Source organism: Astyanax mexicanus, chromosome 3, assembly GCF_023375975.1.
Source record: "Astyanax mexicanus isolate ESR-SI-001 chromosome 3, AstMex3_surface, whole genome shotgun sequence".
Classification (NCBI taxonomy): Eukaryota; Metazoa; Chordata; class Actinopteri; order Characiformes; family Acestrorhamphidae; genus Astyanax; species Astyanax mexicanus.
The window spans coordinates 48596996-48611589 of NC_064410.1; the positions used below are offsets into that span (position 1 = coordinate 48596996).

Sequence of the window (14594 nt, forward strand, 5' to 3'; positions counted from 1 at the left end):
TATATTAACCTTCTGAGACCTAGACTTTTGATTGGTCTGCATTTTTAATTTATCCAAGGTATATGGCATTAGTAGGACCTAACAAGTATGAAAAGTAAATGTTGTCTTTGTACAGAAGGCCAGGAAGGCAAATCAGCGTCTCTACTTTCTCCGCAAGCTGAGAAGAGCTGGAGCCCCCACCCCCATCATGACCACCTTCTACAGAGGGGCCATCGAGAGCATACTGACCAGCTGTTTCACCGTGTGGTACGGGGCCTGCACAGCATCCTGCCGCAGGACCCTCCAGCGCATTGTGAGAGCAGCTGTGAAGATTGTTGGCACCTCTCTCCCCTCCCTTCAGGACTTGTACAGCTCCCGCCTCACACGGAAAGCCCTCCGTCTGGCAGGAGATCCCTCTCACCCACTACACAGCTTCTTCAGCCTGCTGCCATCAGGGAGGAGACTGCGGAGTCTCGGGGCGAGGACCAGCAGACTGCGAGACAGCCCCATCCATCAGGCTGTGAGGATGCTGAACTCTCTTCCTGCTCTACCCCCCATCCCAATCCTGCCCCCAGCACACACTCACTCAGCATCCTGACCCCCCCCCCACTAATAAAGTACTGAAACTCTGCACTACAATGCACAAAGTACTGGTCCCTTCCAAACGGACTTGCACTACACAACACCTGCACTACTGATATACTTGCACTGTCAATACGCACTTTAATTCCACTTAATTAAACTGTGAACTTTAAGGACTTACGCACCCATTCACTTTACCAGCTTTAAGCTATATACCATATACCGTATTTGCACTACTGTTATTTACTATTATTACTGTCACTCCATCTCAATCACCATCAATATTGCACTATTGTCTTACGTATGTTTATTGTGTCTTGCTGTATTGAACATATAGTGTCTCCCACTCTTTTATATTATAATTATATATCTATTTTTACTTATTTACTTATATTTATATATCTATTCCTCCCCCACACCACTGCACCTTGTTTTTGTCTCATGTATGTCTATTTGTGTCCCTGCTGTATTGTGCACATAGTGTCCCATTCTCCTTTATTATATCTATTATCTGTACTTGCTGTAAAATTGGGAAGGAGAGTAACGTAATTTCAATTCTCTGTATGTCCTGTACATATGCAGTATTGACAATAAAACTACTTGACTTGACTTGACTTGACTTGAATGTCGTTTTTTGCAAAAAAACAATGTCCTCATATTGGGGACAATAGTATATTTCATTATGTTAAAATGAACTTGCCATTTGTGATCAAAAGAAACCAATTATCCCAAAATCTGTAGCTTTATACAGTAAGTAAATAAACTAGTCTCAAACATAACATTTTTACCTAGCCCATCTTTCTGTCTGAACTGGCTGTAGAAACCTTTGACTGAGATTGAGTGTAATGTCGTCATGTGACCACTAGATGGTATGGACAGTGTATATGTCCATATGAGGTCAAAAGTTTAGCATTTTAAAAAAAATTAAGTATCATGGTGCAAAGAAGCCGAAATGTAATGTCCCCATATGAGGACATGAGGTCTCAGGAGGTTAACAGTTTTGCACACAAAAAAGGAGAGGTCCAGTGTAAAATTGAGGTTACCTAGCCCCAACACCTACAGATTTTCCAGTCATACAGTACTGTCTCTTCCAGCTATAAGCAAGTAATGAACATACCTGAAAATATTGCCCCTTGGAATACAGCATAAATAATGCTGTTGGTTCCACTTAGTTCAGTAAGCTGTTAAATATGTATGCTAACTTTCATATCAAGTTTGAAAACTGCAAAATGCAAAGCACAAAAATAAGTTCAAATTTGTATTTACTGTGTGTAGCATTTTAAAGAGCTTTAGGAGATGGATTTATTATATATAGGACTTTTTAGGGATCTACAGATACCCTGTTTCTAATGGCTTTAATGTTTGTGGACACCTCTTATATTGAATGCATACAGCTTTTTTACATATATATTTAAGTAGCACCCATTTCTGACAAAGATGTGCAAGTGCACACAGACACACACAGCTTCTTTAGTCCCTGTAGACAAACATTGCTAATAAAATGACACTCTTACAAATAGAATACAGTGAACATAAAGCTATTGGCACTGTGCCTAATGCCACACATGAGTTACAAGGCTGTGGAGCAGTATAACTGTATAACTGCAGTATAAAATTCTCTAGAATTAAGGTTTTCAATCCAGTTCTTTTGGAGTTAGTAGGAAAGTTATGGGTGAGGTGGTGATCATGCAACATTCTGACCTTGCTAACACTCACTTGTCACTGATTGCAATCAAATCCTCACCGAAATGGTACAAAATCTAGTGGAAACAGATTTATGGACAGTAGAGACAGTCCAGTTACACCATAGCAGGCTAAACTCTTTTTAAAGAAGAAAACAATAAATGAGTCCCAATACTTTTGCCCTTCATATAGTGTAGATTAAATTATATGCAATTGGGAAAAATAAAGAGAAAAGAAGCACATTTATTTTATAGTGTATTCACATTGTGTTACATTAGCATAGAAACCTTTAAAAGAGAAATTTCCTTCCTGCTCATTATTAAATTTGTCTTTTTCATTTGTTTCTATGGTTTCCTCTCTGAATTAAAAAAAGCAATTATTACATTTATTTCATTAATGCTGTCATGACTAATAACTTGCACTTTAGTAATTAAGCTTTTACCATAATTGCTAACAAACATATTTCTATATTTACTTCCACACAAAAACAAAACGTTACATTAACACATTTATTTATTATAATAAACCGCACTGATGTAATACACTGACATGCCAAAAGTCATGGGACATGAACTTGTATATCTTGTATACCCATAACTTTTGTCATGGCCCATGGATTTTAAAGAGCACTGCGCTGAACTGTGGGATATGTGACTGGGGTCTCCTGCACTGAATGTGGGTGTGATTTCTCTCTGAGGTGATAGTAGCTTTTTACATGGACAATTCTAGGCAGATGCCGCTGGTCACGATCATTACCACCCACTCACTGTTCTGTCCATTGGGCTGGTAATGCCTTCTATGATGTATTCCCAGTATAGCTACACATAAAACTGTGTGTTGAGGAATGTTGAATAACAGAACAACTTGGGAAAATGTCCAACCCATCCAAAACCCACTGTCAGCCCTCACTCCAACTCTGATAACAGACCCTTTTCACACTTCCGTGTTTGTTAATGCAAAAGCATAATTAGCAGCTAAAAAGCTATTGTTCTAATCATGTTCTAATCAATGGCTGAGGCTAATGCCCGTTCCTAAATACAACAAATACAATTCTGTTAAACACACTCACCAGAGTTTATACTCCATCAGGATTAAACTGTTCAACTCCAAATGAAAAACTCTGATCATTATGAGATATTTTAATGAGGATATCAATAAAACCAGAGTGAAACTAAACCAAAGTGAGCCACCATTCAACCAAGCATTTACTCTGGATCAGTTTAAAATTAAATTAAAATGTAAAAAGTAATTTAAAATGCATTAAAACTTAATTTATTCAGCTTTAAAAATTAATTTATTCAGCATTTATTTACTTTATTATGAGTGAAGACTGGCAGCTGACTCTGTTTGTGAGTAATTTAATGTGGAAATACCATAATGTGTGCTTTATTTCTCCTCCAGAGAATGAAGCTCAGTAGGTATTATTATTTTATTCTGAGCATGCTGGCCAGTGTTTAACCTCATTCACAAGGTAACACCTCACAACTTATACATGGGTCTGTGTTTCAAAGCCTTCCCCTGAGGTAACACTTATACATACTGCTATGACAATGATTTTGGCATAATACTTGTATATATATATACTTGTACATATTTAAACCCAAGAAATAGGAACCCAAGCACTTGTGTTTAGTGTGGACTGTGTGTTTAGTCTCCAGTGGGATTCATTTAAGCACATGTTCTGAAATATCCAATGAGCTTTTTGCTGGGTTGACCTACGTGTTTTTCCAAAAATTACATCACCAGTTCACCAGCACCAGATCTTTTACCAAAGTTTTAGTTTCAGCAAATCAGCACACAGGGAGGCGCTACATCATTATACTTACAACTGGTACATGATTTAACATGGTAAATGTGTTACACATGCGTTATTAATAACATCTGTATATACAGTATGTCACACAAATAGGTTAAAATTTGTTATTTGTTACAATATACTCTATATAAAAATGGTACATGTAGTTTTTTTTTAAGCTTTAAAAGGTTCTTTGTATATTCACAACTCTTTTTTAAACATGTTTTTTTTACTGAAATAAACGTGGTTCCTCAATGACCTAATTCAAATTCAAATTCAAGTTATTTTACTTTTTATTATAATAAATTCTATAACAAACCTAAACTGATATATTTTTCCAGAACTTTACATCCAAGCCATTTATGAAACAATTTCAGTTTTTTTATTTTAGATTATATTTAACTTATTATTTATTTTTTCAAGGCAGGGGTCACAAATCTATTCCTCAAATGTCTGGTGTAGCTACAGGTTTTCCAGCCCTTTGCTTATAAGATTAGCAAACCCTAAATTCCATAAGAGACATCTAAGAGTTGTCAGACATTGAAATTTGGAATTCTGTAAATACAATAAGAACAAAATGTTCAAATGACCTAAACACTTTACTACACAAATAATAAAAAATACCCAGCATGACGTCAACAGTGTATGTTCACTATTCACTATACATCTGTTAAAGAACAAGATCACATTCTTTTTCCTTACAATATTCAATCCAGAATTGTTGCTGCTTTTTGCATGAATACATTTAATTACACACTTGTTTTTAACATTGTTTACAGGGCAAAGGCTTTTACAATCCCATTGGCTTTATATTTTGTAGTTTTTTACTTTATTTTGTGTGACAAAATACATTTTTGATGAAATGATTAATAAAATGTTTAAAAGGGATTACAAATAAATATTTTTTTTTATATTCCATTAAAAAGTAAGCATTTTGAATATTTCAGTCCAACACTAACGCACCTTATAATGAGTTTAAAGAGAGTTTAAACATTTTTGGCAAAGTAAAAGTAATAAATATAACGCAGAAAATACGAGTTGTGAGAGATTTTATTTAAAAATACAAACAAATTAAATATACATATACACATATTAATACATATATAAATGTAAAACATTAAAAAACTGTAAACTGTAAAATATAAAAATTAGTGAGTGTAACAAATATTCACAGTGCAATTCCAATACATAGGTAAAAAAAATAAATGACTGAAAAATATATACTTCAAAATTCTGTATCTTTAGGCATATGTTAAGTTACATACTGTCATTGGAAAATAAAAAAATACAATGAAAAGAGAAAAAAAAACAGTGTACAGTGTATTCACATTATGTTGAGTATATGGATTTGCTTTCAGAGCCTTTTAGATTTTTTACACTTGAGCCAGGGAATCATATCCTTCTTTCAGGTTTTCTTGGGATCAGCTTTCTCCTCATCTTCCCAGGTTTACTCTCTGAAAACAGCAAATAAAATCAATCAGTCAATCGATGCGGCCATGATATATACCTCTCAATAATCCTCTTACCAAACATAATTGCAGCCAAACACATCCCCATACTCACTTCTAGCACAGACATCCATGCAGCTTTGTTTGGAGACAAAGTTGTTGCTGCTTCCACCACATCCTGTGTATGTGAACTCTTCACATGTTTTTTTGGCGGAGTTGTAATAATATCTTGGTATGGAGGCCGAACATTTCCCCTTATCCAACACACCCTGGCAGATCACAGGAATCGCTGTAAAACAAGATCATAACAGATTAAAATTAATATACAGCAACATTTCAAACTTGCTGTATAAACTCTTCAGCGTGGAGTTACATTAGCTGCTATTTTTAGTCCAACAAAATGGATAAGAGTCCTTTAAAGTCTATAAATGGAATTACAGCAATAATGAAGTGATGTAAAGTGTCTAAATGTCATTATAAAGTTCAATTAAAACATGGGGCTGGTTTCCCAGACAGGGATTAGGCCTAGTCCTGGACTACACAGCACTTTAAGAGAGATTCTACATTAAATTCTAATTTAAATTATCTGCCTGTGTAACAAATATCCAAGACTAATAACAATATTTTGCATTCATTGGATTCATATGGAATCTGTTTACCACCACTATGTAAAATATCAAATTTATTTGCTTAGCTCATGTACTGTACTATTAGCTAATGTGTAATATACAATACTTAATATTATTCTTGTTTTTTTGTATATACAGGTTTTGATGTTGTTTGTTATTTCAGAACTTCAGTTCTATTTTCTGTGCTTTTGTACCTTGCCAATATAACTCACCACTGTGGAATTAATAAAGGATAGCTTATCTTATCTTTAGCCTTTTCTTAATGGGCGATATGGGAAAAAATACCTTTTATATTCTTTACATTTTACGTTCTTCACTCAATACTACGTTTTATTTCTGCCATCAGATTTTCTCCATAAAGCCATTGGGTTTCAGAGCCTCACAGCCAAATGACCTGCAATGTTTTTTTCAACAGATATTGATCAATTTTCTAAAGAAAAGAGCCAATTCATATATAGTCTTAAAATAAACCCAATTATTTCTCCTGTGGAAAGATCTTTTCTTCTCTGAATGTGATGACTAAAGCAGAAAATTATATCTGGTGCTGCAATACCTAGCAATTTTAGAAATTTAGCAATCTAGAAATTTTAAAAGCAAACATGTCCCAAGGTTCCTTTTAAACTCACACATCTTAAACAATTCTGTAGATTTTAGTTACATTTTTTCTGAAAACTAACCATCAGGGGTGGGTTTCACAAAACGTTTTTAGAACTAAGAAGATTCTTTGATGGACGGGCGAACTCCACATAATACACTCTCTCTCTATTTAAAGATCTTCTTGATGCTAAGATGCTTTAGGGAAACTGGGCCCTAAAGAATGGAATCTCAGCCTTAAATTTCCTTCTCCTGAACTACACTGTAAGGATATCGGGGCAACTTCTCATTCACTGTTTCTCCTGAAATCAAGGATATTAAAACAAGAAACAAAAGCATAGTGAGGTCAGGTTTTTAAATATTTACTATCCAACTCCTTTCCAAACTCCTGAACTCTTCCCAATATTACTGGATGGTGCACAGATCCACTGCTCCACTTAATATTGCTACACATTAGGCCTGTTGCCAATAGATTTTTTGTTCCAGAGAGGTAATTTTTTATCGGCAGTACTTCTCTACAGAAACAAGACCAGCTGTGTTTGTACATTTGCACATCAGTGTCAGCAATGCATTCACTAGAAGGGGTGCACATTTGGACATCAATTTTATATATAGTATATATAGTATACCTACATTTTGAGGGTCTGCAGTATTCCATGCATGACTGGTGGCTTTGGAAGTTGTTCTCATTTCCCTGGCAGCCTCCGTAATAGAACTGCTCACACTGCATGGTGGTCATGTTAAAAAAGTAGCGACTGAGAAGGGCGCGGCACGGCCCCACTTCACTTGGAAAGCGACAGATCTGAGGAATTTCTGTGAAGGGAAAAATATTTCATCAGTGATTTTATAGGTCTGTATCACATTAGCATTCTGTAACATAAAAAAAAACAAAAAAAAAGATCTGATTTCATTATCTATGAACCACACAGTAATTATTAATAACATAGTATATGACATTTAAAAACATGTTTAATTAAAAAAATAAACTGTGAATTTTAGAGACAACCCAGCTGAGACTAATGTGACATTTACAATTGAGTCTTACGGTCATCTGGTCAAGTATTAAAAAATATATAAATATTGCAACTGGATTCTGAAAAGCATGAGCAATCGCCTGTGGGCTGGATGCAAACCAATATTGTATGCACACAAATTAAGATGCTAATGTCAAATTAGAAAGAAGTGGAGACTGTTTTGAACCAAGCCAAATAAATAACAAGAAAACACTGAAAACATCCAATGGCACAAAATACAGCAGTAATATCATCTGTAATAAAGTGAAGTGTATCACAGTGCAGAGAATCTGAAGCATTTCATGTTTAGTATGAGCCAATAGGAAAGTTCTTTTCCTTCCATAATAAAAGCAAGGCCTATCCCATTTTTTACGTCATGTACAGCAAAGTCAAGCTGGTTGAAGCATGTAGCATAACCAACATGACTAAATTGATTGACCAGAATAAACAATGATACTAAACTGGTCAAACAGCATGGCCATCATGACCAGCATGATGGTTGACCAGCAGCTAGTCAATTATGACCAAACTTAAATGAAACATTTACTATATACAGGCAAGGAGCTGGTTAACCATTTTTCTTACCAGTGTAGAGCACGTTTTCACCTGTCTGACTATCAAAGACCTATGAAAGCCTATTTTTGCCTAAGTCAAAATAATGAGATACTAATAGTAGTATGTTTTCATTATTATGACTTACTGGAGGACCCTTACTGTTTTTCAAGTAGTGAAAAAATGGGCTTCCATAAAGACCAACTTATAGCATCTAAAATCAGCTACCAAGAGAAGAAGTTTGTCTTGGGCTGGATTGTTCAGCAGTGTAGTGTCCTATTTTAAACCAGTAGTATTTTAGAGTAGCAAATTTGAACCAAGAATCAGTCAGTTCTGCTGATTCCCACTGTCAGTTGTTCTGGTCTGATTAGAAGAGAAGGGAGGCTGAAGCATTTCATGTTTAGTATGAGCCAATAGGAACATTATTTTCCTTTTATTATAAAAGCAAGGCCTAGCCCATTTTGACCCTCTGCTGAGTATTTTAGGTTTAGTATGAGCCAATAGGAAAGTTTTTTTATTATTATTATTATAAAAGCAAGACCTATCCCATTTTGACTCCCTGCTCAGTATTTTATGTTTAGTATGAGCCAATAGGAAAGTTTTTATTATTATTATTATTATTATTATTATAAAAGCAAGACCTATCCCATTTTGACTCCCTGCTCAGTATTTTATGTTTAGTATGAGCCAATAGGAAAGTTTTTATTATTATTATTATTATAAAAGCAAGACCTATCCCATTTTGACTCCCTGCTGAGCATTTCATGTTTAGTCTGAGCAAACAGGAAAGTATTTTTTGATTAATATAAAAGAAAGGCCTACTCCCTGCTGAATGTGATTTTAATGTTTTTGGTTGTGTCAACAATGTCAGATTCAAATCAGACACCCAGATATTTAGAGTGCAAAGAAACTGAAGCATTTCATGTTTAGTCTGAGCCCATAGAAAAGTTATTTTCCTTCCATTTTAAAAGCAAGGCTTATCCCATTTTGACTCCCTGTTGAATGTGATTTTAATGTTTCCAATGTGTAAGTATTATGTTCCACATACAGCTCTGAAAAAAATGAGACCACTTAAAAATGACGAGTTTCTTTGATTTTACCAAATTGAAAACCTCTGAAATATAATCCAGAGAAAGATGGATGATCACAAGCCATCAAACCAAGCTGAACTGCTTGAATTTTTGCACCAGGAGTGGCATAAAGTTGTCCAAAAGCAGTGTGTAAGACTGGTGGAGGAGAACACGCCACGATACATGAAAACTTTCATGTAAAAAACAGGGTTGTTCCACCGAATATTAATTGCTGAAAACAACTGTGTTCATTTTACTTAAACATATACATATAAATAGCTAAATTAGATAAAGTGAAGTGGTCTCTTAATTTTTCCCAGAGCTCTATGTCACACAAAACTACACTATTTACAGAATTACAGAATTAATAAACATTACATCTCCACTTTTGCAGAGAGGAAAGTATTTAAATAACTTATTGGAATAAAAAGTTAGTATACTGACAGTGAGTTTAACGTACTTGGTATGGTGTAACACATTTTATGGCACTCCTGAAAAGTGACGAAGTTGTTGGCGTTTCCTCCACAGCCTCCATAGCTGAACTCCTCGCAGCGCTGGGTGAGGGTGTTGTAGAAATAACGACTGACGAGTCCTCGACATGGACCTTCAACCGCTGGCAGAAGGCAGACCTCTGTAAAAAAAAACGATACAGAACAAGTTCAGTCTTCAAACAAAAGAATCAAACAGAGGAAAACCTGTAGCGTTACAGGAGTTTTTCAGGTCAGCAGAAGAAAAAGAAGAGCACAATAAACTCTCCCACACAGCAGCAGCAGCAGTCCCTGACACTTCTCTCTCTCCAAAACTCTAAATTCAGTCCCGAGCTGAGAGAGAGAGTTATAATAGTTACCTGAGGGGTTGAGAGCGAGCAGGCTCTGCACTGAGCTTATCAGTAAAATACTCCCGAGTAAAAGTCCCTCCATGGCTGTAAGAGTCGCTGTGTCCGGGCTGGAGAAAGTGTCTGGGTGGATGAAGTGCAGTCAGTCTCTAACTGGCCGTCTGCTCCTCCATCGCAGTTTTATAGGGCAGTTGGACTGAAGTTTGTGTGGTGTGGGAAAGGGCGGTCTGCTCTACTGACTCACACCGCCTATTTCTCACACTACACTACACCCTCTCTCTAACACAGACTCCTCTGATCTGTTTCAGATGTTAGATGAGGAGAACAATCATCTGTTTAACCCTTTACTCACAGCTTTACTCTCACAGAGAAGTTGTCAAGTTACATAACTGGGTAAAATATCCATCTAACGTGCCCTTTGTGCCAAGAGTTCAGACAAACTAACACTGTGTAACAATAGGTTAAAAAAATATATAAATAAATAAAAATACATATATATATAAATATACTGCCTGGTCAAAAAAAAGTCTAATCAAACTAAGCTGGCATTTTAACGTTGAATCAATGTTGATGTTATGGTTGAATTAAAGTTGGATTTGGTGTTAGTTTAAGTGAATCAAGGTCAATAGGCAACGTTGTATGGTGCGTTTAACCTTAAATTAACGATAGCTCACATTTGGGATGTTCAAAATTGTATGTAAGATGGATAAAAATGTATGCTTGATTAAAAAATTAACAATTCTCTGAATTTTAATCTCTAAGAAGTAGAAATTGTACGACTACAATCAAAAAGCTTTTATTACTTCAAGTAGCTAAAACTGTAAAATCCTATGTTTAACAGATTAACCATTTCAACGACGAAATAGGTTGAGTGCCAGCTGGGAATGATGTGGGGTTGATGCTGCAGTTGGTCTGCAGGTCTAGGTTCAGCATCAGTATGTGCTGAAAGAATGAGGTCAGCTGACTACCCGAATATACTGAATATAGACCAGGTTATTCCATCAATAGATTTTTCTTCCCTGATGACACGGGCATATTCCAAGATGACAATGCCAGGATTCACGGGGCTGGAATTGTGAAAGAGTGATATAGGGACCATCATAATTTTCGCACATGGACTGTTCACCAGCTTCCAGACCAGACCAGAGTCCAGACCTTAACCCCATTGAGAATCTTTGGAATTTGCTGGAGACGGCTTTGCGCAGATCAGATTCTACCATTATCAATGCAATGATCTTAAAAAAAATTTGCAACACTGGATTGAAATAAATCTTGTGACATTGCGGAAGGCCTAACGAAACAGTGCCACAGTGAATGCAGCTGCAATCCAAGCTAAAGGCGGTCCCACAAAATATTACAGTGTGTGACCTTTTTTTTGGTGGCAACTTTTTTTTTTGGCCTGGCAGTGTATTTTATATATACCCTGCATTTAGAACTAAAGTCAACACCACACTGTAATCAAACAGAAATGTTGAGTGTAAATCAACAAAACAAACAAAGCAACAATACGAATTCCACCCACTGAACATAGTGACATAGTGGGTGTGACATACAGAGCACCCTGATTGGTCCATTCTTGTGCTCAGTAGACCAATCAGGGTGCACTGTATGTCCATTACTGGCTGCATCAAGAAAATTTTGCTACTCCTCCTCTCCTCCTCCTCCTTTCCTACTCCTTCTTCCCTACTCCTCCACTTCTACCCAGAAGAAAATTGAGAAATTAAGGAGAGGAGGAGGAGGAGGAGGAGTGGAGAGTAGGAGCTGTGATTGGGGGAAATGGGACAGCTAAACTCTTTCAGATATGATGTTGACTACTGATTAACTGAGCCAATCACAAGGCTCGCTTTCAGCTTACCCTCATACTACCCAGCCGATCACAGCTGCTGCAAACAGTCAGCACAGATACGGCCATCCTTTTAATTGCCTTTTCTTTGACATGGAGGGTGGAGGTTTTTGCCGTGTTCATAGTGCTGCCTAGAGCTCATTGTTCTGTATGAGCCCAACCCAACCCGCCACATAAACTGTCATCACCCGTTTTAAACCCCACATTTTTAGTTAAGTAGAGCTGTGGGTGCCTGTACTTTCTGATTTCTGCACCTCAAACATCCATGGAGCCTGCCCTGCATGATTACGAAAAATGTGTGGTGTAGCAATTGGGCAACGTGCCAAGCTTTTCATTTTAGCCGTGTAAATGGCTGCAGCTACAGACAAGTGGAGGAGATTGTGTGCACACTGCATAGGCCAATGCTTACTTTGCTATACTGTGATTATCACGCCGTAGCTTTATATAAAGGAAAAATAGCTTTTTAATAAAACAATTTAATAAGACTATTTTCTTGAACTCGACCCAACAGAGGCCGGGGTTCAGGGCAGGCATCGGATCAGGACAATGGTGGACAGGTGGTGAAATAACACACTTTTAAAAAGATGTATAAGTTTAATTTCAAGTTGTCTAAAATATAATAAGCATTCCTTTAAACAATCCTTTAAGAAAAAAACCCTTTGACATCAGTAACATTACAACCTTCATACTGTTTTATTTATTCATAAGACGCTTGGATTCTTTTTGATTGTATGTTTTAACTTATCTTGAAATTACATGTCTGTGTAAATCACATGTCTGTGTAAAGCTGCTTTGTGAAAACATTTCTTTTAAAAAGCATTATATAAATGCTTGGGTTTGTTTGTGGATGAGGTGAGAGAGTGATCACCTGACACTGTCACCTCACAAATGCTCTTGTCACTGAATTCTATAAAATCCTTATAGCAGTGCTCCAAAATTTAGTAAAAAGTCTTCCCTGGACAGCAGAGACAGTTACTCCACAAAAGCAGGATGAACTCTATTTTTCCCCAGGAATTCAGAAGAAAAAAATAAGCATGTGTCCCAACACTTTTGTCCATACAGTGTATATTCATACATTATGTAATACCATCTGTGCAAATATTTTTTGTATAAAATAACAGCAATATTCCATGTTACAGATAAATCAGATTTTGTAGACCAAAAAATTTAAATGTAAGTTTTATATGGTAGTGAAAAAAAAGTAATTGTTGCCATATGTGTAAAACAATTGAAGCAGTAAAAGGTTAAATACATGGTGAAATTTCTTAAGCCTCAAAGTGGTTTCAAAAGTATTCACTGACCACTCATTAATCTTATTTCAGAGAGCAACACCCCTGAGACCTGACACAACAAAATATTACAGAGTCTCTTAGGAAACAGCATTTAGTAATAATGTGTTCATTAAATGTCACTGGTTCCTCGACACACCCTGGCCTTGTTTCACGTGCGTTAGCTTAACGTAATGATTCTACATCAGCCTATAGCAGGACTCAGCCATCAGCGAGACATTATGAAAGATAACAAGTGCAACCACTCTTCCCGCCTGAGGGAAGCAGGCCAACATAAGCAAATACTGAGGATATGAGTTATGAGTCTCGACATGCTTGTTGATTAGAAGAGCGAGGAGAAAACGGAGTGCTTGTTTTTTTTTTAAGTTTTGACATACTTTCAATTTGATAAGCTAAAAAAGGATATTTTGACTCAGTCAGCTACGCACAGAGGAATGACTTAACCGCTGTAATGACGTTTTACACTTTCACTAATGCCAGGGAAATAGAATATTTGAGTCAGAAGCGGTCGTGTCCGAGTGACCACACTGTATAAAACAGCATTACGCCACATCACCAACACACCTTTTAAACCTTGTGCTCTGTGAGTAATCAAAATACACAGACAATGAAACATAAACTGTTATCTTACTAAACTATTATCTTGAATCCTAGACTTACTGTTATTACTGTTATCACTGTTACTGTAATTGTAAGATCCATTACTCAGTATCTACTACAAATTATTCAATATTTATAAAAAAAAGTATTATGTATTTTCTATAAACAATTCAGTATCTACTGTAAGTGATTCCATACCTACCACAAACAATTCAGTATGTACTATGAATTATTCTGTTTCTGCTATAAATGATTCAATATCCACTATTAATGATTTATATATACTACAAGTTATTTATTATCTGTTATAAATGGTTCAGTGTATTCTATAAATGATTGAATCCAAAGCTAATTTTGTACTTGTAAGACCCATTACTCAGTATTTACTATAAATTATTCAGATTCTTCTATAAATGATTCAGTATATATTATAAATTATTCAGATTATTCTATGAATGATTCAGTATGTACTATAAAGGATTCAGATTCTTCTATAACTGAATCAGTATGTACTATAAATGATTCAGATTCTTCTATAAATTATTCAGTATGTACTATAAATGATTCAGATTCTTCTATAAATGATTCAGTATGTACTATAAATGATTCAGATTCTTCTATAAATGATTCAGTATGTACTATAAATGATTCAGATTGTTCTATAACTGATTCAGTATGTACT

At 35.9% G+C, this 14594-nt stretch overlaps 1 protein-coding gene across 1 annotated transcript; it reads right to left on the reverse strand.

The window, feature by feature from the left end:
* Window positions 1-5071: 5071 nt before the first annotated feature.
* Window positions 5072-10438, reverse strand: tfpi2 (tissue factor pathway inhibitor 2). Its single transcript, XM_007259804.4, has 5 exons — window positions 10193-10438; window positions 9806-9976; window positions 7344-7523; window positions 5603-5776; window positions 5072-5493 (listed from the first exon to the last, which is right to left on the reverse strand). Exons 1-5 carry the CDS (start codon window positions 10263-10265, stop codon window positions 5432-5434), a joined length of 660 nt encoding a protein of 219 aa, XP_007259866.3. The 5' UTR covers window positions 10266-10438; the 3' UTR covers window positions 5072-5431.
* Between the last annotated feature and the right edge of the window lie 4156 nt (window positions 10439-14594).